General features: G+C 46.0%; 1 protein-coding gene across 5 annotated transcripts; it reads left to right on the forward strand.

The window, feature by feature from the left end:
- Positions 1-1,409: 1,409 nt before the first annotated feature.
- On the forward strand, positions 1,410-23,178 carry RD3 (RD3 regulator of GUCY2D). 5 transcript variants are annotated; one of them, XM_039568785.1, is made up of 4 exons: positions 1,446-1,463; positions 1,982-2,125; positions 11,615-11,927; positions 19,107-23,178. In XM_039568785.1, exons 3-4 carry the CDS (start codon positions 11,632-11,634, stop codon positions 19,402-19,404), a joined length of 594 nt encoding a protein of 197 aa, XP_039424719.1. In that variant the 5' UTR covers positions 1,446-1,463; positions 1,982-2,125; positions 11,615-11,631; the 3' UTR covers positions 19,405-23,178. The 5 variants fall into 5 exon arrangements, with proteins under 5 accessions (XP_039424720.1, XP_039424719.1, XP_010391926.1 ...); XM_039568786.1 differs by lacking the exon at positions 1,982-2,125 and having other exon boundaries at positions 1,410-1,463; XM_010393624.3 differs by lacking the exons at positions 1,446-1,463; positions 1,982-2,125 and adding an exon at positions 1,542-1,803.
- The last annotated feature ends 88 nt before the right edge of the window (positions 23,179-23,266 follow it).

Below are 23,266 nucleotides of genomic sequence, written 5' to 3' on the forward strand. Positions count from 1 at the left end.
GGCTTATATATCTGCAAAAAACGTTCCCAAAGATACTCCCTAGTCACCAGTGCTTCTGGTTCATGGCAAGAACTTCCAGGAATTCACTGCATTGAAAATATAACCTGGTGGAAAATATACCTGAAAACTAAGCATTTTCAAGGGGGTTTTTGTTCTGCATTAGTCAGAGCTGTTGAGTTTTGAAATAGGTTTTAATGTATGAAAATATAATGGTCTTTACTGGTGTAAAATGACTTTTTACTTAAACTCAGCAATTCCACTTAGAGCAGAGCATACCCAGAATGCTACAAACTGGGCTGGCATTGAAGCTCAGGACAGATGAGTAGTCCTCCACAGATAATTAGAGCAGAAAAATGCTTCTAATCTCTTTGTTAGTCCAGCTGTGTTTTTTGATCTAATAATAAACGAAACTTTAAAGCCCCCCAGCCTCATACATTTTAATTTAGAATGCACTGGGCATCCTTTAATCTGTAAATTTTTAGCTGGGCTGTTTTGGTTTATGTGTGTGCTGCACACACATCCATGGTCTGAAACACCACTGTCCCCTGGCTGTGTGAGTGCTGCATAAACACCGAGATGTCACAACTTGGGCCATAATTTATGAAAGATTTTCAGTGGGGACACAATTGACTTCACACACATGCTTAGGTTGCACGTGTCCTTGAGTGTTCTCACCTGTCCATGTGCTCCCCTTCCCCAAGGCTGTAGCTCTGCAACCCCCTGGCACAGCCTGGCTCTCCTTGAATTTGGTGGGGGTTTGGCCAATGATACTGGGGATGGTTTTGTGCATTTTTGCACTGTGGGAAGAGGCTGGGTGAGGAACTGTGGGCTCACAGAGGACATTCTGGCCGTGCATGACTGGGACCATCTAGTTCAGCCCCCCTGCAATGAGCAGGGACATCTTCAGGTAGGTCAGGCTGCTCAAAGCACTCTCCAACCTGCCCTTGAATGTTTTCAGGGATGGGACATCCACCTCCTCACTGGGCAACCTGGGCCAGAGTTTCACCTCCCTAATTGTAAAAACCTTCCTCCTTTTCTCCTCCCCCATGCCCTTTCAGCTCCCGTGCCGACCCCTCATCCTCCTTCACCCCTCCAAACCCAGCGAAACCCCTGTGGCTTCTGTGGCTGAAGACTGTTCTGTTCTGTTCCCAAAGGACTTGGCGAGGAATGAATGAATAGATCCAGTTTCTGCGCCGTTGTTTGTCGGTGCAAATTCAATCTACAGCAGCGAGTCCCCGCGGGGGCCTGACGCCGTGCCGGTACCGGTGCCGGTGGGATGCCCGGGCGGAGCTCACGCCCCTGGACCGAACGGGCTTCCCGTGGTCACCATGGGAACGGCGGCGCGGGCGGGGCGCGGGGGGCGGCGGCCTGCGGAGCGGCGGCTCCGCTCAACTTCGGCGGAGCGGCGGCGGCGAGAGGCGCTGCCCCGGCTGGGCGCCGGCGGGACGGGAGCGGGCACCGCGGTGAGGAGGAGGAGGAGGAGCTGGGGACCCTGCCGGAGGCGGCGGCGGCGGGCGGGGTGCCCGGCGGGGCGGAGGTGGTGTCCAGCGGAGGGGACCGCTGACTTCGCGGCGAAGAGCCCGGGGCTGGGGTGTCCCCGCTCCCCATCGCCCGGCCCGAGCGGCTCCCGGCAGGGCGCGGGGTGCGGCCGCCTCCGCCGGGACAGCGCCGGGACATGCCCCGAGCACCGAGCCGGGGGGGGCACGGCCGGGGCGACGGGAGCGAACCCCGCCGTGCCGCCTTCAGAAAGCCCCAGTGCCCTCAAGTACCTGCATTTTCTTCAAAGGGCCGGCTCAGCTGCAGGTTAGAAAACCCCACAAAGTTTTCGTGTTTTGGAGGGACTTTTAAACAGGTGCCGAAATCTGTCTGAGCCGAGAGGTGCCGGCTCTTTGCCGGGAGGCCGTGTCTGTGGAGGTACTGGCCCAAGCCCTAATCGCTCCAAAGCACTGCCGTAAACCCAGCTGTTATATCCCGTCACCAGGGCTAATCCGTACCCCAGTGTGGGTTTAAGCCTGCTGTGCCAGTTTAGAGGGCTTAACTTCAAGCCACGTCCTCCTCCTGGTACCCTCTCGGCTCGCCCTGGGTCCGTCTGTCCGCACAAGCAGCGGGAGCGCTGGTGCCAAAGGTGAGGCGGGATGGGTGGGCAGGGAAGTGAAGGGAAGGGAAGGGGACCGGGACACTCTGACAGCTCTCCCAGGCTGGGCTCGGGAACGGCTGCCTGGATCATGGATAAGCGCTGGGTTACTGGTTACGTAAGGACAGGCAGTCGAGGAGGAAAGCATGGTTTATGCTGCCTTATGCTTATGCCACTTAAAAAATCTCTCTGGTTAGACACCTGCCCTACTAAGTGTCTCTGCAGCACGGAAGTCCAGTGTTTATTAACCCCGGTGAGGTACCAGTAAGGTCAGTCAGACAACTTTGGAGTTATGGCAGTGTGACTAAGGATAGAGCACACTGTACATCTCCTAATGCTGATACATTAATTAAAACCTGTGTCAGGACAGCGCTGTTCGCTGCTCACAGTGACTGCTCTCTCCATGCCCGCAGGTGGGACACGCAGCTACTGCAGGGTGGAAAGCATGAGCTTTCCCAGAGCTCTGCCAGGTGCTGCCAATGCTGTGTGCGATCTCGGCAGAGACAGGCTTAAGTTTTCAAACTGTGAATTTAGCATTCTTCCTTTGGCTGCTAATTTCAAAACAAAGTGTATTTTTAAATAGCTCCTGTGACAATGATCAAACTTTAACTCTGGTCCTAGTATTCTGCAGTACAGAGAAAACTCTCGCTATAGGAGTAGTTCTGCAGTGAGTCGAGGCAGAGTGAGACTTCAGGGATCTTCGGTCAATATTTTTTCAGGTAGATACTGTAACTAAGGCTCAGTCCTGAACAGAAATGTACAGGTGTCTGTTGAAATGCATTCTCACCTTACGATGCAATGAGTTACTCCTGCTTTCACAGAAGAATCAGTCCTCAGCCTGGAAGGAGAATGCACATCTCACCTGCCCATTTTCACAGCACTTAGTCTGGTCTTCGCCACAATATATGAATAAAAAAATTTCATCCCCTGATGACAAGTGGAACATGCCTTTGAGCCAGAGTTTCAATCTCTTTATATAATTCTATAGATATGAGTATCTGCAGTGGACGACAGTATTAGAAACTCCAATCTGTGACATTGCTGCCCCTTTAATAACACTGTGTAGTTATTAGTAGAATAGAGAAGGATGAGCTGGGGATCTCTCAGAGTTTTAATTCTGAAATCCTTTTGTATTGGAGCCTTCCATCAGATGCTCTTACAGCTTTATTGCAGAATACTTTTTTCTGGTGGTTTGAATAATTTTAATAACAGAAAAGCTATGGGTCTGTGCTACCTTCTGAACTCTCATTTACACAGCTGAATGAATGGTGAAGAATACTTTACATCCCTCTGTCCTGATTAGAAACCTGGCTTTGTAGTCTACAGAGATCAAAGCAAGATATAGAACTGAAGGTGTGTTTGATCCACTGTGGCAAGATCTGAGCAATATATAGGACTTTAATAACAAGTCAGCCAAACAGAGCCATTCAGTGTGCTTTAACATCCTGTCTTCTGTAGGTTTAAGTAACGGCTTAGTGTAAGTTGTATGACAGTGCTTTTATGGTTGCTACTAGAAACATTATTTCAAGCATGAGTGAGAATTTGGCATGAAAATACTCCTGTTTTTTCAACAAAGGGAACTCATTTGCTTTGGTAAGTAGATAAACTGTAAAATACCGCTCTGCTCCATGAGCAGACTTGAGTAGAACCCACCCTTTTGCTTCTGCAGATAACACAAAGATTGTCTTCTGTAGAGAGTCCCAGGCATTAGGAGAGCTCCAAGTTATTGGACCCTTCCTTCACTCTTTCTTTAAGATCTGCAGACCGGATTTTCTTCTGGAGTTAATCAACAGAAGTCTGATTTATTTCAACGAGGCAAATCTGTTTTACACTAGTGCAGCTTTGCTGTAGATCATGAAGCCGCACCTGTTAGATCAGCTACCTTTTCTCACCGTGTTCACTGAAGGCTTGAGTGACTCCCAAGCCTCCGTGGCAATGGCAGCAGACAAAGAGCCGGTCCATTTCTGTACTGCTGACAGTGCATGCCAGGCCTGCTGGAGAGCAGCGATCACGGAGATGGGGCTGCATGCTGAACAGCAGCACGGCTCTCACACGTTTTTGGGAGCGCTTGTCAGGCGGGGGCAGGGCCGGGCAGCAGCGGGAGCTGCCAGCCCGGGGCAGGCGGGTCGGAGCGTGAGCACAGCCCTGCCGGGGACAGACGGGCACTGCCTGGCAGGCAAGAGCCTGCTGGGTGCCACCGTGCCCTGTCACAGCTGGCTCCCTCCTGGACACTGCTGTGAAGGGGCTTTTGGCTGTCCTTAAACACCCGCAACCACAAAGACTTGACAATAAGGTTGCATTTAAAGCATTTGCTTCATCCCCTGCGCTTCTGTTATTCAAAGCTCCTTGCTACTTGTAACAGGGTCATGTACCTGGACACATTTTAACCACTGTGATTTTCAATTTTTTTAGTCCAGAAATAGCTTGTGCCCATCACAACAGGGGAATCGGTGTGCTTATAAAGCAAAACAGAGATTCTCTGTTGTGGTCTATAAGCAGACCTCTGAATGTCCTCCAAAGTTCTTTCTCTTTATTCTGCAGGTCAGAATGAAGAATGCTGCTGTGTTAATATCATGGTATTTGCATTGCTTTTAAATTTCTTGATTGAAAAGCTCTACCTACTGCTTTTTCAGCATTAATTACCTCGTAGCATCTCAGGCTGAGGTTATAATAATTTCCACTGAGATTACAATCACATGGCAAGTATCTGTAAACACCTTGGCCTTCCATGTTACTGAACAAGAAAGGAGATTCCAGACAGATAGGAATTAGGGTTCTTTGGGTCCTGGTAAGGTAAAACTCTCTCTATGGAGAGAATAATGGCAAGTAACTTAAAAAAAAAAAAAAAATCATAGAATATCCTGAGTTGGAAGGGACCCACAAGGATCATTGAAGTCTAGCTCCTGTACCTGCACAGGACATCCCCAGGAGTCACACCATGTGCCTGAGGGCGTTGTCCAAACGCTCCCTGAGCTCTGTCAGGCTGCCTGGTGCTGTGACCACCTCCCTGGGGAGGCCTGTTCCAGCGCCCGAGCACCTTCTGGGTGAAAAAACCTTTCTTTAATATCCAGCCTAAACCTGCCCTGACACAGCTTCAGGCCACTGCCTTGGGTCCTGTCACTGGGCACCACAGGGAAGAGGTCACTGCCTGCCCCTTTGCTTCTCCTTGTGAGGAAGGTGTAGACTGCAGTGAGGTCTCCTCTCAGTTTCCTCTTCTCCAGGCTGAACAAACCAGAAAGTGGTGGAGAACAGGGAACAGGGATTCTTTTACAAAGCTATGGTAGACTATATAAATAAAATTGAGAAGGTGTTGGCAGCAGTTTCTTAATTAGAACTTGCTAAGATTCTTTGGAACAAAATTAAAATATCTTCATCACAAGAGAAATAGATTTTGAGGTTCATCTTTGATGCTGTTGCTACTTAATGCTACTTCATGCAGATAGAGCCAGCAGCATAGCCATGACCACAATTTCTGCCTGAGCAGCTGGTTAAGCATTGCATCAGTTAGCACAGAATTCAGAGATGGGCGTAGCCAAACCAATTTTAATCTACCTGTGAGTTCCAGTCCAGACAGATACTAGATACCCTTTGCTATCTGAAGGATACTGGACTTTCCTGGACAACATAATCCAAACTTTACTAAAGAGGTAAATAATTTAAAATGATGTTTAATATGTTCTGCACTTTCACATTATCTCTTTTCCCCGTGAATATGTGTCTCTTAAAAAGTATAGTTATGGGGACAACTGGCAGATTTGAGCCACTTATTTTAGAAATAAATTTCCTTGTTTGTGACCTTGTGATCTGGCATGTGTGGAAAAAGGCTAAGTGGGTATCTTGCATGAGCAAATTCTGCTCTCTGACTGTAGCTGTGAGGAACGACCACCCACAAGAAGGCAGGGAAGGCATTTCCCAGCTGCTCAGCCCAGTTTGTTGGTATGCTTTGCATGATGGTGGATTTCCTGGAAATCTATCTACAGCTGAGTGACAACCCTTCTGTTGACATCACTGGATTATGGATTAGGCTCCTATCACCTAACCCCTTTAAAGCTTCTCCTTCTGCTCCTACACAATTACCACACCCCTAAGGCTCTCAAGAGTCCCACAGGATTGTCAGCAGCACTCCTGGACTGCAAAGGCAAAGGCAAATCACAGGAGACTTGTCAAACCTAGAACATACCTTTATGGAGTCCTATTCTATTCTCATTTTTTTCAAAATGCACATTTCCCCCTCTCTGCATACTTCTCTCCCCTCCTGGAGGGCATTACAAGATGAGAACCAGCAGAAAGATCAATGGAAAGGAATTTTTTATTCTCAGAAGTTCATAAACAGGCCCTGCTGATTGACTCATGGTTTACCAGAAAGCAGCCCTGCTGTAACAAGTCTTAGCAAGTGGTGATCCAGCCTGCAAGAGCCTGGAGGAGACTGTGGCTGTCAGGTTGTATGAACAGCCTCCAGTTGGCCAAAGACCAGCCAGAGAGCAGGCCAAGGAAACATACTCCCTTTGCTGGTGAAAGAGCCAGGAAGAGCTGAAATCCTGTTTGAAGAAGGTGAAAAAACAGATAAGGCACATGAAGGTTGATATTTCTGATGATTCTTTGGTGCACTCTTTGGAGCAAGAAAGGGAAATTACTTGGGCAAACATGGAAGAAGGTGCAAACATGGAAGAAGGTAAAAACATGGAAGATGAGGTGAGATTGTTCAGAACATGCTCTGAGAAAAGAATGGAGAAAGCTGTAAAGTACATGAGGAGAAAAATGCAGGAATTGCTGACAGTGTAGAGAACAAAAATGAGTTCTGAAGAAAGGCAGAATAACAGGAAACATTTACATGAAAAACTCTCAGATGGACTTACTAGCAATTGCTAAAATTTGAAGCAACCCCTCAGAGAGAGAGTGTGTGTGTGAGAGAGAGAGAGAGAGAGAAGGAAAGGTATTCCAGACTTTAGCATAGCTGAGGTAAATGTGTGCTTAAAACTCTGTGAGGTTTTATGTGGTCAGACTTGCAACCAACAGTGTGAGGGGAAGGCTTGTCTTCTAGACAAAGGTCTAGGGCCAATGATACCAAAGTCTTGAAACCCAGATCTGTTTCCAGAGTGGAACTTCCATAAACCCCTCGGAAATTTTGCTTGAATAACACCAGAGTAGTTCATCAACTGGATTGTGTCAGCTCCCAGGACAGCCTCTTACAAGGAATTAGAAAATGGACAAATTGTGCAACAGAAATGTGTATTCAGCTGGGACAATGTCTCTTCTTAAAAATCATTTTAATGTGAATGCTTGCGAAGTGTAAATTTGTCCTTTGCCCTAATAAGAAGGTCAGGCTGTAACTTTTGCCTTTCTTTAGTTGTCCACATCTTGCCAATAGTCCTTTTGAGTTTTTCCACATGGAAAAGCTATTTTGAGTCAGTTAATGATTAGCCTGCCTGTGAACTTTAAATTAAAACCAGCAGCCACAATTAATGGAGCCCACAGTATCTTCTGCAGGCTGCAAAGAGCAGTAGTGGCAAGAGTGGTGGCTTGTTGAGCCTGCTAAATAGAGATGGCCAATTGCCAGCTCTCAAAAGGAGGAGATGATGGATGAGAGATGGGGAAGGAAACAATCTCATACAAACAAGGCTCCCTTAGGAACAGCCAGCACAAGCTGCCAGTGTGCCTGAAACGCTTGCATGGGATTTTCCTTCATTTGAGAACAGGCTATTTCAGCTGCAGGTGAGGTGCTTGCCTTCCTTTATAGGCTTCACTGTGGAAGCAGATTTTTTTATGGCAGTCAAGTGGAAGTCCATTTGGGGTCAGCAGTATCCAGGTTCCCATACCAAAAGCAAATCTGCCTGTTACCAGAGCTTTCTGAAAGCTCTGGGACTGGGCAAGCCTCCGGTTTAGCAGGCATTGGTATCAGCAGACAAGGTATCCAAAATATTCTTCTGTTTATTCTCTGTAATACTAGGGCTAGTGCAATGGTTCTTGTGCAGAATGCCTTGCTTTGAGGGAGATCTGTGGAACTAAAAACCATAATGGCAGTAAGAACAGCCCAGGATCATGCAAAACCCAAGTCTCCTTGTTTGCTTTCCCAGTGTGACTACTAAATTCCCTTCTTGCTCCTCTTCTAATGAAACAGCTGGTGAGCTAGGAATAGCTGGAAGGGTATTCCTCAGCTCCACAACTGAAATGCTTTATACTGATTTACCCCGATGCCACTGAAGTCAGCAGAGTTAAATCAATGTGAGACCAGGTCATAGCCAGAATTAAAATACAGAAGGGCATGTTCACCTTCATCAGACAAAGGCACAAATGGAAATAATAATGATACCTTATTTGGTCAGGTACCTGGAACAGCTTACAAAAATTACTGTCATCACAGAAGCTGAAAAGAAATAGGAGACTTTATTTACAACAGCTCGTGGTGTGTTATGCTCCTCACTTTTGTTACACAAGGGGTGATCAGACCAAGGAAAAGGTCTTCATCCTTAATAATGTGTAACAGTGAGTGGAGGCCACCATGTAGCAAGAGCCAGGTACACGTTGGAGTGGCAGGATCACGGACTTGAAGCTGTCAGCACATCAGTTCCAGCCTGAGTTTGTTCCTGTGTCTGGGACGAGTTAGCCAGCGGCAGACGCTGGAGCTGTGCGTGGTGGTGTGGGAGCTGTTAGCTGGAGTCACCCTGGCGATAACCACAAATGGAAGGACTGGCTGCTCCTCCTCCTCCAGAGCATAGAGATGAGACAGGAGCAGGATTACTTGCAGCAGCTGCTGACTGCGAGTGCTGTCACAAGGATGATCACAGCTGATGCTCAAGGGCACCAGCAGTCACTCCAGCGATCTCTCCTTACAAGCACTGTAAACCAGCCAAGGTGTGCCTGTTTATACAGTCTCGGGAGAGTACCTGCGGCCTGACACTCAGAGGTAGCTGCATCTGTGACCTGTGGAAGTTTTCAGCCCTTTTATGTCTGCCTTCTGAAGAAACTGGTATTGCTTGCTGGGAGAGGTAGGATACAGGACTAGAGAAACTAGTCCTTTGATGGAGTTTGGAAAACTTCCTGATTCTAGAAAAGCCTAAGCATTAGAGCCTGAAATAATTTCAAACATGGGACACTGTACAGATTATCCAGGTTTTTGGAGCATTTTCCTTTAATGGTGTGGTGTATTTACACAGTATGAACATTTTTGAAAGAGAACAGGCTACTTTATGACAAGTGAATGATGCATGGAAGCATCTTTTCCTCGCAGTCATGGCAGAATCCTATTGATCATTTCTTGTCTAGGGAGTCTGGGAGCTCATGGCTCTCAGCTCTAGTGGGAGTACTGTGTAGTTATGAACTTTTGGTGATTTTTATTTTCACTAAAGGCCCTAGACCCCAATGTGGAAGCTTAAATCAAAAGCATATTTTTCTCCATTTTGTGTCTGTCTGTGTCCCAATAGTGAGGATTTGCTCAGGCCCTGCAGAATCAGACTCTTTAATCCCTTGCCCTCATGTTAACTTTTGACGCCATGTCCTGATTGGGCTGCTGCCAGGAGCAGCCTTTCTGTAATCCCAGCTGCAATCATTATTTGTGCCACCGCTTCTCCCCAGGGGCTGATGGAAGGGAGCAACAAGGCACGTAAGTGCACTGTGTGAAGAAACAGATGCTGTTTTGCTCCTGTTCAGCTCCCTAGTGCCTGTTTTGGATTCCATTGTGTTTAAATACAAGTACAATAGGTAATAACTTTGTTCCATGCATTGTCCTCCTGAAGGGACAACATGAACGGATTGGCTGGGTGGGGAGTTAATTCCATCTTTTTCTGAGCCAACTGATGTGATTTGTTCTGTCTTCTCAGTGCTGGGTAACTCCCCAGCAGGAGAAACATCTCACCTAGAAGTAACAACAGTTTAAACCTAGGTGTGCTTCTGCTTCCCTCTCAGAGCAGCCGCAGCTCCCTTGGCATTGGTGGTGGTGCTGAAGGAGTGCTCCTGCAGCAAAGTTCATGGTCAGACTTCAGCTTCTAAAAGGTGCTGTAGCCTCTGCAGTAGCAGCATGTTTGCGAAATAATGGTTAAAGCTCTGCCTGGCCTCGTGGCTCATGCTCCTGTGAGTGCTGCCCAGACAGGGGCGAGCTCTGCTGCTGATGTTACAGCGGCAGCAAACCTACCCAGGTGTATTTGGTTTGTGTCGCAAGGTTTTGGTAGTGATGGGGAGATGCAGAGATCTCCCTGCAGCCCATGGTGAAGGCTGTGGTGAGGCAGCTGTGTTCCTGCAGCCCATGGAGGTTCAGAGGCATGAAGAGATCCACCTGCAGCCTGTGTGGGATCCCATGCCAGAGCAGCTGGATGCCCAAAAGAGGCTGTGCCTCCACAGTAGGAAGCCAATGTCAGAGCTGGCTCCTGGTAGGACCTGTGGCCACATGGAGAGAGAAGCCCATGCTGGAGCCAGTTTGCTGGCAGGACTTGTGACACCACGGGGAACCCCCTCTGGAGCAGCCTGTTCCTGAAGGACTGCATCCCTTGTGAGAGACCCCGGCTGGAGCAGTTCATGAAGAACTGCAGCCCATGGAAGGACTCACACTGGAGAAATTCATGGAGGGGTGTCTCCCGTGGGAGGGACCCCACACTGGAGCCAGAGGAAGGATGTGAGGAGTCCTCCCCTTGAGGAGGAAGGAGTGCAGAGACAACATGTGAGGAACTGACCACAACCCCATTCCCCAACCCCCTGTGCTGCCAGGTGGGAGGAGGTAGAGAATTTGGAAGTAAAGCAGAGCCCAGGAAGAAGAAAGGAGTGGGGGGAAGGTGTTTTAAGATTTGGTTTTATTTCTCATTATTGAACTGTGATTTGATTAGTAATAAACTGATATACCCAAGTCGAGTCTGTTTTGCCCCTGACAGTAATTGCTGAGTAATCTCTCTCTGTCCTTATCTCAAACCACGAGCCTTTCAAAACATTTTCTCTCTCCCGTCCTACTGGGGAAGGGAGTGATACAGAGCTTTGGTGGGCACCAGCTTCAACCCACCGCACCAGGTCACTTACCCTGCCTCCTCCCTAAGGATCTCCTGGCTAGAATGTAGCTCCCAGCAGTCGTTTGACTCCGTGCACTGAGGTTTTTAGAGGTAGGGTTGCTGCAAGGTTGTGCCCTCCAATGAGGGTTCAGCCCTGCGAGCCCGAGCCCTGTGTGTGGGCAGGAGAATGCTTCCCCAGCCTAGCCTGGAGGGAGCAAGGTATCCTTGTAACCTGACTTAAGGTGTGAGGACTGTGACTCATTTTAATTACATGGTGAGTGGAAGTTAAGGGAGATAGTGCCTCTTCACCCTTTGTCTCGCCCTCTGAGCAAGTTGGCTGCTATGAGTGAGATTTCTCAAGGTGCCCAGCACCAATTATTTCCAAGTGGTTATCCAGTAGCAATTTTAACAACAGACTGGAGGGGTGTGGGGGGAAGAATGATCTCAGCTGAGGTGTATTGATGATGCCATTGTTCTTTTCTCTCCCTCTCTACCCTCAACCTGCTCCCAGAGAAGACACACAGCATTATGTCATTGGCATCCTGGTTCAGGTGGAATGAGCCCCCAAACCGCATTTCCCAGAGGAACCCCACAGAAATGGTGGTTGAAACGCTCATGATGGAGCTGAGCTGGCAGATCAAGCATGCAGAGAAGCAGCAGCGAGAGCGGGAGAACGAATACCGCAAGATGAAGACCGGGGTGGACTACGGCTGGCTGGTCAGCTACCCAAAGCAGAGCTATGACATCAGCCCTGGAGAACGGCTGCAGCTGGAGGATATGTGCACCAAAATACATCCTTCCTACTGTGGGCCTGTCATACTCAGGTACGGTAAAAGATGGGATGGTACAGACCTTTCCTTTCCCCCTTTCCTCTTTTAGATGTGAGAGGACAGAGGGAGAGCTGCTAGGACCAAGAGAACCAAAACTTGGCATCCTGTATTGTAAGTCAGGTTGGGACAGTGTCTTTGTGAAAGAGGGAAATCTCATGTTTTAAGTCAGTTTAACACAACATCATTTCCTTCAAGAAATTACTAAATGCCATTTCCCTCTGACATTGGCTTGAGTGCTTTTATGCTCCCAAGTAGCCACAGCAGCTTTACCTCACCTCATGAACAGTTACCATCTCAGTATTGTGATGGCTTTTTTTTGCTTCAGACTTTAGAATCTTAGAGAAACTGAGGTTTAAAGGGACCTCTAGAGGTATGTACTTCCACCTCCTACTTGGAGTAGGGCCACCTTCAAAATTAGATCAGGTTGCTTAGGGCCTTGTCCTGTCCATTGTTGAATATCTCTGAGAGTGGAGATTCCACAGACTCTGAACAACCTCCTTTGGTGTTCCCCCCCTCACACTGGAGCCCTCATTCCTCGATTTAAACTTGAAGACAGTCCTTGCAGGAGATATGCAAGAGGGCCCTCAGCCCTCACTGCATATGCTGGCACCTGTTTTCCCTTGAACAAATGAATCTATGACTCCTGAACTGCAACTGTAAAAGGGTTGGAAACAGCTGGTCCTCTCTTTTACAGTGGATGTAGCCAGGAAACAATGCCAAAATTACCTCTCTAGCCCCCATCTTCCCTGGGACTGAGCCTTGGAAGCAACCTGGCACAGAGCCTTGGCTCTTGCAAAGGTTGCCATGGTGGCAGATGTAGAGATTTGGGATCATTCAGTGACCAAGACCTCTCCAGTGAAAATTTGCTGGGAACAGCACCTGCCTTGTATTTGCATAACTCCAAGCTATGTTGTAAACAAGCTACTTCAAACCCTTGGGATTCAGAGCGATCTTTACCATCCCCAGGGCCACTGAGCAAGGCCTGTCTAGCAAACAGGTTATTTCCATGACAGCAGGCTTTGGTTGCTGGTGCTGGGAGGCCCCGAGGTTCATCCTCTTCAGGAAAGTAAAGCTGAGCCATATACAACTTGCTTGCTGCTCTGCTTTTTTTTTTTTTTTTTTTTTTGGAATTGAGACAGATCATGCAAGATGTGTGATTTCAGTGCAGCTTGTAATGGTTGTTCACTGTTGTTCAGGATTCAGCATACTGCCAGCAGTAGATAAATGTACTCAGCAACGTTGGTGGACTCTGTGTGGGCATGATTGAAAAAGGCTGAAACCATCCTCTTAAAACTCCTCTTACAAATTGCTGTTGTAGGGTGCTGTCATAAATTGTATTACACTATGATTCAAGAAGTGGCGTGTTTTACAGAGCTTGCATGGTTAGCAGGGCCACACTAAAAAAAAAAAAGAGGATTTCATAACCTTGTTGGTTCAATTCTGTGATTGAGGAGGGACTAGCACAGCCACAAAAATGGTGGAACTGGATTGGGTCAAAGGTCTGGCTGATCTGATGTTGGTCTGTATGTGACAGAGTGGCCAGTGGCACCAGGGTAAGGAGAAGAGCAAAGGACAAGGAAGCAAATCCAACAGTAGGGACAACTACACCACCTCAAATATAGCATCCAACTTACTGTGCCTTGTAACTGGGAGACTCTTGGAGCCACAAGTGGACCTTCTGTCCATAATTGGCTGATGTGGCTTTTCCTTTCAGTTGTTTAGGTCGTGGAGGCTTCTCTTGTTTTGAACACATGTAAATTTTTAACATTTTGGCACCCTGTGGCAGAGTTCCACTCCTGAACTTAACAACTCTGTCATAAAAACCCGTGTTTTGCTTGTCTTAAACTAATATGTCCTAGTTTTATTCAATAACCCTTTCATTTTGTGTTGGAAATGTTAAGAGTTGACCTCTCTTCTTTTCTACCTTCTAACTGAGAGCTTTGTGATTCCATGGAATTTTCATTGCTGACGAGGAAACAAAGAAAAAGAATGGGGCTTGCCATGTTAGGAGGTGAAAACACACAGGAGGAAGAAAGAAAGAGCATGCAATTTAACTGAAAGCCAAAATTGGATAAATTCTCTTCTTGGAAAGTGAGATAAGATGGAGATTTTAGTAACTACCCTGAAATTCCTCAAGATGAGTATAACAGGAATGCAATGAAACCTCCACATTTCCAGTGAAGTACTTTAGTAACAAGATCAAGATCATTGCAGCGCTGATGTTTCCTCTCGAGTACTCTGTGACTTCCTAATATGTAGCAGCTTTTAGAAAAATCTTCCACCAAAAAAAAAGCTTGCATTGGGAAATTCAAATGCAGAGCATGTACCATACCAAAGTCCTTGGTTCTGACTGAAATAGTAAGCTTGATCCTCTCCCTTCCATTTTAGGCATTTGAACAGCTGAGGTCCTTTCTGAAGTCCTTTTTGCACTCAACAAGCATGTAATTCTTAAATAACACAAGTAGCAGGCATCTTGCAAGACTGCAGAGTTTGTTTTGTTTGTGTCATGCAAGGTCTCCTTCTCTGTGAGACTCTGAGTTCAGAGTCAAAGCCAGAACAAAACATTTTTATATGAGTTGTCAGAGATGTCACTTCATTCTCTAAAGGTCTAAATGATTATCCAAATTGTCCTTTTCTGTGGCTACAGGCTCATCTACTGAGAGGCAAAGTTTCTCTAAATTTGTTTCTTTAGATGTGGAGGAGGCTGGAAAAGAGCACTTCACAGATGAAAGGGGGTTTTTTTCAGATCCAGATTGCCTATTTTGTATTTTGGGTCAATAGAAACTTCTCTTTGAGTCTCTTGGAATTCTGGAAGGATTCAAGTACACTGCAAATAGCTCAGATATCTGGAGACACTGATTCACCTCATGCAAATAAAGCTATTGCACTCAGGAGTAACTTAGCTTTAGGTTACTGGGTTAGAGATGGCTGACTATTTAAAATTAAATCCTGGAGCCAGCTGAAGGAAATGACAGTGATTTTGGTGAGGCCTGTAGTACCTAACTGCCATGGTTAAACTGAACAAGCAGAATAGTAGGTTGCCAATAAAAAATGCTAGATTTTTTCCATCTTTACTCAGAGCTTTAGCCCTAGTCAGAGCTAGTTAAAGCCTCTTTAATTTCTTTCAGTTTCAGCAAAAGCGAAACAGTTGGTTTCTATCCTCGTCTGCCCAGAGGGAAACCAAAAAACCCCTAGTATGGAAATGTAAACCTGAATTTTGGTGATCTGAATTGTTATCAAGATCACAGGTTAATGACTGTAATTTTCTAAGGATTGCATATAGCTGAAGTGGCCTTGCTAGTTAGCTTGAATGTAAGACAAATTACTAAAATCAGAAATGGATTTATTTACAATTACAAGCTTAAGTTTGAGGTGGTGTGACCTGAATGTTGCAATTAGTGTGAATGCTGTAACTCCCTGGGAGTCAAGGAGCCTTCTCTAGCAAAGCTGTTCATAGCTTTACCCTACAAGCAGAATTACTGCTTAAAATATAGATTCAGGAGTCAGCAGCTAATTATTAGCACTAAGCAACCCCATGTTTTCCCTGAATGACTAAATCTACTTAGAGTTCTCTGTTCAGACGGGCACTCAGGAATACCCTGAACTATAAGCACATTGTTTAAGTCCAAGGACTTCCATTGGATTTACCAGGTCTTTAAAGTTCAGGCTGTGCTTAGGGAACCTACTGTACAGAGGACCTACAGAATAACACAGGCAGGTGACAGCGCCTTAAAAAGCAATGCCAGCATGAGCCAAGCATGGCCGAATTCTTAAAATCTAACAGGCCTATAAAGCAATGGGAGGGTCACAATTTAAAGGACAAATTTGTTTGAACTGTGATTAAAACACTGCCTGGACTGGGGAATGTGCTCATCCCTGTGTGTGCCCATGCATCCTCCCCAGGCTTCTGTGCTGGTTCAAGGTGAGTTTTGTTGGCAGTCACGTCTCAGACTGCGTGACTTGCACGATGTGTTCCAGGATAGCTACCACAGTTGCACAGCTTGAGCCACGAGTAAGATAAATAGGTTTGCTTTTATGATGAGTAAGGAAACCCTGTTGAGGCGTTTCTAGACATGGTTGTGCAGTTGCCTAGTTTGAAACTATCCCGTGCAAAAGCGTCAGGGTGTTAACCTGTGCTAGAAGGTGAGCCTTGTGCAATTTTGTGTTCTTAACTCCACCAAGCAGCTTGGTGTGGAGTTTGTTTCCCAAGATAAAAACCCGTATTCCTTGATTCCAGTGGTTTTCTGTTTTTATATACTGGATGTTCTGTGCAGAGAGCAGACTGCCAGATCATCCAGCACATCAACTGGTGTTCACTGATATCTGGGGAAGATGGCTTCGGTTACGTGTAGGTGGCTGCAGCAAAAACATTGTCTTTTTCTGATACACAGATTGGTTTAGCTGGATCTCAGCCCAGATAACCTGTCCATCTTTTGTGTTGAGAAATATTTGTGGTGTGCACACCTTTTGGACTTCCTACATGAGCTGTCCCTTACACAAACGTGCTGGTACTGAAGTTAGGTGGGCACTAATAAAGGGGTGAAGTTAGTTCATCCTGCTAGGGGAGAGAAAAGTGTCCCCTTTCCCTTCTCCATCAGAATGAGGGCGGCTTTTCATTGTGTGACTGGCACAGTTTTTTGGATCGCTTTCCCTTTGTTTCTTAGACCTGCTCAAATCCATATAAAGTAGTTTTGGTGTTGATCCTGAAAAGTTAGAGGTAAATCTTAACAGCAGAGTTCACAAAACTAAGCTAAGAAGAGAGCAGGCAGATAGCTGTGAAGGTGGAAAGTTACCTTGATTTCAGAAAACTATTTCAGCTGGATTGGTTGGCAGCATTATCAACAACACAGGGTATTAGCATTAGAGCTCTCTGCTCAGGGGGTATATTTGCTGTCATATCATCCATTTCCCCTCTTGTTCCCAGAGCCAGGCACTGGCCCATTAATAGCCTGGTACGTGCTGCTGCCTGCTCTGGAGCCACAACCCAGCAGTATGACACACAACCTCTGAAAGTGGAGGCAGTGATGCGGCCTTTTGGGTGCACAATTGCCAATACAAAAGAGGAGGATGTACTGATATACATAAATATATATAATATGACAGTGCTTCTCTTTAAAACACACACAGAGATAAAATAACAGAACGACTCATTTTAGTTCACCTCTGCAAAAAGAAATCCTTTGAAGCTGCTTTCCCTTCCCTGTTATGAAGACTTGGGTTTCTATGGACTCACCTGTCTATGCTTCAAATAGGATCAAGGGAAAAATTCATTTATTGTGAAAACTGTATTTTGGGCTCTTTGATAAGGCGACAGAAGTGCCTCCTCAGAAGGCAGAAAGGAAGTTTGCAATGTGCAGCAAATCCCTGTTCCTGCTGTTGTCTGCTAACCCTCAGCAAGAGATAGTCTCTTGCTATTCCAGGCTCTGCACAATTCAGTTCAGCATCACTGTGTCAGTAAATACCAGCATGAACTACAACACCTCAGAGGCTTTTTGCACCCAAACGTTCAAAGTTTAGATGTTTTTGGTGAGGGGGTGGAGGAGGGAGATTAAGAATTAATCCAAAGCAACTGAAACAGTTAAGGAACATTTTGGTGACTTTGGAAGGTTTTGTATCAAGCTGCTCTGGCTTGACACTGGGAGGGATTGGTGCTTCTGCTGACAGCGAGTTCCCTGTTGCTGACAGCAAGCAACACCTGTGACTCCACAACTGTACACATAGCTGCCAGTACTTGCTGGGAGAGAAACACCTGGGATACAACAGGATGTCAAGATGTGTGTCCAATTTCAGGCCTCCATAGTCAGAGTCAAAATATATACATATACAAAAAGTCTTTCTGGTTTCTCTTCGGTTTCCTTTCTGTCCTTATAATCTTGGGTATCCTTTGGCACACTATTAAGTAATGCAATTCCATATGTGTTAAACTCCTTCTTATATTCCTAGGGCTTATCAAAAACCAAAGAGACAATATCTTATTCTATCAGCTTCTGCTATATTAGGCTTATTTAAATACAGTCCTACCGTTGTCCATCCTTGTTAAATTCTGTTGGAGAAAAATACCAAAATGCTTACCTTCTACATTTTAGCTTCCCTGAACTACAAATACCTGGATTTTAGTGAAGTACTAGTTTAACTCCGTGTCTGCTTGCAAGTATAATTTTCATGTTAAGAACTGATTATTTATTAGAAGAGTAGCCATATTACCATCTGTCACAAATACATACTATTATAGAACAGTCAGAATATCTACGTGACCAGTGTGTGAGCCTTGAAAGTGGATCCCACACTCTCCAGGATGGGGACAATTCACCCAGCAAGGTGTCAGGATGACATGTTCTCTTCATTGTCCAGCCAGTGGCCCATTCTGGTTTCAAGAAAATTATTCTGCCCTGCATCTTGTCTTCCTCACTTGCAAAATAAACACTGGTGATTCTTCACTTCCTTGGTGTATTAAGATAGCTTAAAAAATGTCAACAAACTCCATTTTGAGCTCTCTGCTGAGAAGGCATTGAAATAATTCAGAGATACAGCATCGTGCTGCCAACCAAGATGTTTTCAGCTGAGCCACTCCATTACCTTACAGAAATCCATAGGAAGATGGAACACCACTTCACTGAAAGTGACTGGATTTTCCTTTGTCTAGAGGCTATTGGGTAATGCTATGGGGAACAAGAACTGGAAACAGATAGTCTAGTGGGGCTTTTCCTGGTCTACCCTGAGCTTCTGGTAAGCTGCAGTTCAGGGACTGTCTTGAGCAAGGATGTGCATTTGGACAATCATGTTTAATCAGCAGTGATGGGGACATTTTCCATAAACTTGTCCAATAATTTTGTTTCTTAAGCTATTGATAGCACTGGGTTCTGGTTTAACAGGTGTTGTGTGAAAAGAGCACTTCCTTCTGTTTCAAACTTGCCTTCTAGCTTTGTTTGGTTCTCCCTATTATTTCTTGCGCTTATAAGAAACAGTGATTCATTGCTTCCTTACATTCCCTGGCTTGCTTGTGATTTTAGAGACTTTGGACATATTTTCATGGCCCCTCCTTGTTGTTGTTCCCTTCAGTCCAGGGAGTCCCATTTAGCAGGAAAGTGCAAGTTCCAAGCCTAGCAGAGTGATTTGGCAGCAATCTGCAATTTGATGTTTTTAATCAAAGCTGTGCCTTGACTGTGCTTCCAGGTTCCGGCAAGTCGTTGCTGAGTACGAACCAGAAGCGCAGGAAGTATCCCAGCTCTTCCGCTCCGTCCTGCAGGAAGCTGCTGAGAAGATCAAAGAGGAGGAAGAGGCCAAGAAGCTTGCAAGGCAATGGAACACAAAGAACAGAACCAGCCTCTCCTTAACAACATTTAAATCTCGGTCCAGGATTTCCCCATTCATCAGTGACATCAAGACCATCTCTGAGGATGTGGAACGGGGCACCCAGCCCAACAGGAGGGTTTGGAGCATGCCAGAATTTCGGAACACCAAGGATTTCTGACTCTATACTGAATAAGGTTTTTAGACACTGATCTTTCAAAATCCCAGTTAACCCTTTTTTAACTCTTCTGTTTCTTCTCTTTTCCATCTCCCTCTTCCTGCCTGTCTCTGTCTTGGAAGCTGTGTCCATAGTAACCGCTGCTGAAGCCTGCAGTCTGTGACGCCATTTATTACCAAACATGGTGGCCTTCCCTTTAACTCAGTAGCTATTCAGTAACCTTAAGGGCAAGGCTCACTTACTATCTCATTTTTATTACTGCTTTCTTGTGGAAAATGAATTAGTTTTGCTATGTCTGTCTTCTCCCTTTCCCCTCCAGCCTGGATGTAGTTATCTATAAAAACTTTTGGCTCTAGCTACTGAGACCTGCTGGCTGGACCAATCTTGCTGAAAGCAAGACAGCCACTTAAATGAGTGAGGCTTGCAGGATCAGGCTTGTGAGTTAAAGCCGGTATCTGATTTGGAACTGAACTTCCTTTCCCAACTAATAGCCTTCCTCAGTGCTACGACAAACTTCACAGGTAACCTCAGCACTGCTCTTGATCCGCTTTTTTGCTGACAGTTCACAATCCAACCTGAGTAGAAACAGACCCAAGCTTTTTGAGATTAAAGACCAATCATGTTCCACAACAACCAGTTTATGCATGTTCAGGTTTCCTGGGTATTTTCTCTTTTGTGCAGGCAGAACCCCCTGAACCTTGCACCTGCAGAGTAGATAGAAATTTATCAACCTGCTGTGTAGATACACAGGTGGATACCCCAGTGCTGTGTCAAGTGCTGTTCTGGGGCCTCAGTGCTCCGTGTTGCTGAGGTAGGTGCTCCACCCCACACCCCAGAAATAAATCAGTGGGCTGAAATTAATGTTTATGGCCAAGCCTGAAAGAGTGCTGAAGTAGAGTATCCATGTAAAGGGAAGGGTGAAGGCACTCAGCATTCATCTCCAGGACTCTCTGTACAGTGGCAACAGCTGAGATCATCTGAACTTTTTGCTGCTCTGAGTGACTGAAGGGCTCTGGCAAATGAGGGCTCTGTGAGACCTTGGAGAGACAGGAAAATGCCACTAAGGAAAAGCTACTAAGGCCCTACCTCAGCATCTGTAGGGAGAGCTCTCACCAGCAAAGGGAACAGTAGGGCACGCTGTGAAAGTCAAGTGTCCTGTAGAGAACCCAAGCACTAGGATGCTTTGTGGTGACCAATGGAAGATAGGGAACGAAGAGGGGGATTTGCCTGTATGACTGGCTTTTGGGGAATCATCTCAGTGGGGTATAGCCTCCTGGAGGACCCTGTGGCTTTGTTGTTCTTTTGTCCGTTTCCAGCTATTTTTCCCTGGGGATCTTTGCAACAGCATGTGGGTTCTACAGCCAAGATTAAAACCCTTTGAAGCTGTGCCAGCTCTGGGAAGAATTCCAGTACATGAAATCTATCCTAGACTAGAAATGTGCAGTTTCTTCCAGAGATTGAGGAAGGCAGCATTAAAAAAAGATCAAGATCAAACCCCCTAAGAGCTCTCTGAGACTGTGGGATTCTGGCTCTTCCTCTCTCCCCTCTGGGCTACGTAAGATTGAAGACAAGGCTTTCTAACTAGCACCAGGCTGCAGTTTCTATCCCTTGGTAAACATTGCTGCCAGCAACCCTCCTAGGGACAGAAAGCAGCTCACTTTTAACCAAAAAGTCAGGGCTTCCAAATACAGCATCCAGTTTGGGACAGGTTATTTCAACTGTAGGTCCATGAGGGAGAGTTTAAAGCCTTCTGACAATCAGCTTAGTGTTTTTCAGCCATACGTCCTTGTGAAGTAATGTAATTGCACATATGAAGTAAAAACAAAGGCTTGGCATACTCAGCATAGCCTTAGCTGCCTAGAAGATGTAGGACCTCTAGCAAGGGATCACCACAATTTGCAGAAAAAATTCTTGTTTGGAAAAGAGTCAGCCATATTTTTTTTATTTTTTTATTTGCAAGCCACTGTATGGTACTGAAGGCTGAGACGAGTTCATGAATTTCATGCTGCAGCTCTGTATTCATTTTATTTGCACTTATGTTCTGTTTGACACCTTCAGTATTGACTGTGTCGATGCGATGTTTGATGGACTGCTGGGAGACATGGGACATTCTGACACACTGCCACAAAGCTCTTTGTTACAGTACAGTGTCAGTAGTGTCAGCTCACTCTTTCTTAAGGAGAATCAGCAGTAAGTAACTTCTCTTCAGCAATGCAGAAAGCCAAGGAAATCACTGAAGAGCGTTCACATTATCACAGCAGCCTGTGATTGTGCTGTGTCCTTCATTAACAACTTCCAGCTGGCAGACACCATTCTCGTGCATCAGCCAGCAAAGGAGACAGATCTGACCTTTGGTCAAAGCCCTGCATGTCATCAGGCCAGGCTGTGGCAGTGCTGGTGACAGCTGTTTTGCCTCAACTTACCTATCATTTCTAATTCCACAATAAAAAGTAATCCAAACTCTTAAACAGTATCACTCTCCCTCCACCATTTCTGCAGGTTACACTGGGCTCGCAGCAGGATCGGATGATAGAGGGATATTCAGATACCAAGCTATGAGAGTCCTATTCTTACTCCATGCTATCTACTCTTACAGGAGTAGAAGTAGTACCATGTTTGCCTGTAGCCAGCTGCTTGGAGACTGACTGCGAGCTCCTGCACTGTGCGTGCAGCAGCAGGTACTGAAGCAGAGCTGGGAGGTGATCAGGATGCATGACTGCTGCACTGCTTGTGGTGCTCATTTTTCTTAGAAATGCTGTAGACTGAACCTTAAATGATCTTTGGTCACAGCATGCAGCAACAACTACCCACTCATCTTTGCCTTGTCCTAATTCCACATTTGCTGTGGCTAAATTAGCGTCAGTTCAAATGAGGAGCATGAAACTCCTGACTGTCCCCACCTACTGTGCTATGGTCCGTGGCACTGGGCAGACACAGCAGGCAAACCAGATTGCTTCTGGCTAAAGCCAACCCAAATGATCCACTGCAAGTGGCTCAAAGACCACAAATCTGGACTAAGGGTGGTCTGAAGTAAACTCTCATGAAACCTGTGTAATATGAAGATCAGGTCCTCACAGGCAACTGTCTGACTCTACAGCTCTGCTCCTCCTGGGCTGCACTACTTGCTGGTATAGAAAAACAAACAAAAAACCCCTTTTCTACATGGCCTTGATGAGACTCTCTGATCTGTTTTTAGCACCTGTTGAGACCTAGTCCTGTGTCTTAATTCTTTAAGGAGAATAAAACATTTACTAGCAGCACATCATCGCTAACAAACAGAAACGAACCGAACAAGAATCATTCTAAATCCTCAAACACTCTCTCAGAACTGAGCAAGGATTTTGGTACCAGCTCAGAGCATCGCTGTTGCCCCATTGCTGACAGTGCTGTGCTGTCCAAAGGACATTGTCACACCCAGGAAAAAGCAGTCCTACACTTGCTACACCTTCTAATAAGCAATGGCAGCAGCTCAGCTGCACTGCTCAGCTTCCAGGGCTTAGCACTCCTTAGAAGCACTACTCACCTGAGGGAGGCTGTGCAGCCCTGCTCCTGTGGCTTCTAGAGATGAGCCTGGCCACAAGCTGTGTCAGCCAGAAAGGATGTGCAGGCAGGAGCTGAGGTTCCTCACCCACATCAGCATAGAGTTCAGGCAGCTGTCATGCCATGGGGAATTGGAGTAACCTCTGAGGGAAATACCTGTCTGCTGACACTGCACTGTTTATACATTTCATCACGGAACCTTGGAGAATTAAAGCAAAGCTGTGGAATATAAACCAATTTATTTGTACTTGTTGTCTTTAATTAAAGATCTCCTGAAATATAATCTTTCCATATCTAGCCAAACACAACAGCTGTTCCACTGCCC

This window comes from Corvus cornix, chromosome 3 (genome assembly GCF_000738735.6).
Source record: "Corvus cornix cornix isolate S_Up_H32 chromosome 3, ASM73873v5, whole genome shotgun sequence".
Classification (NCBI taxonomy): Eukaryota; Metazoa; Chordata; class Aves; order Passeriformes; family Corvidae; genus Corvus; species Corvus cornix.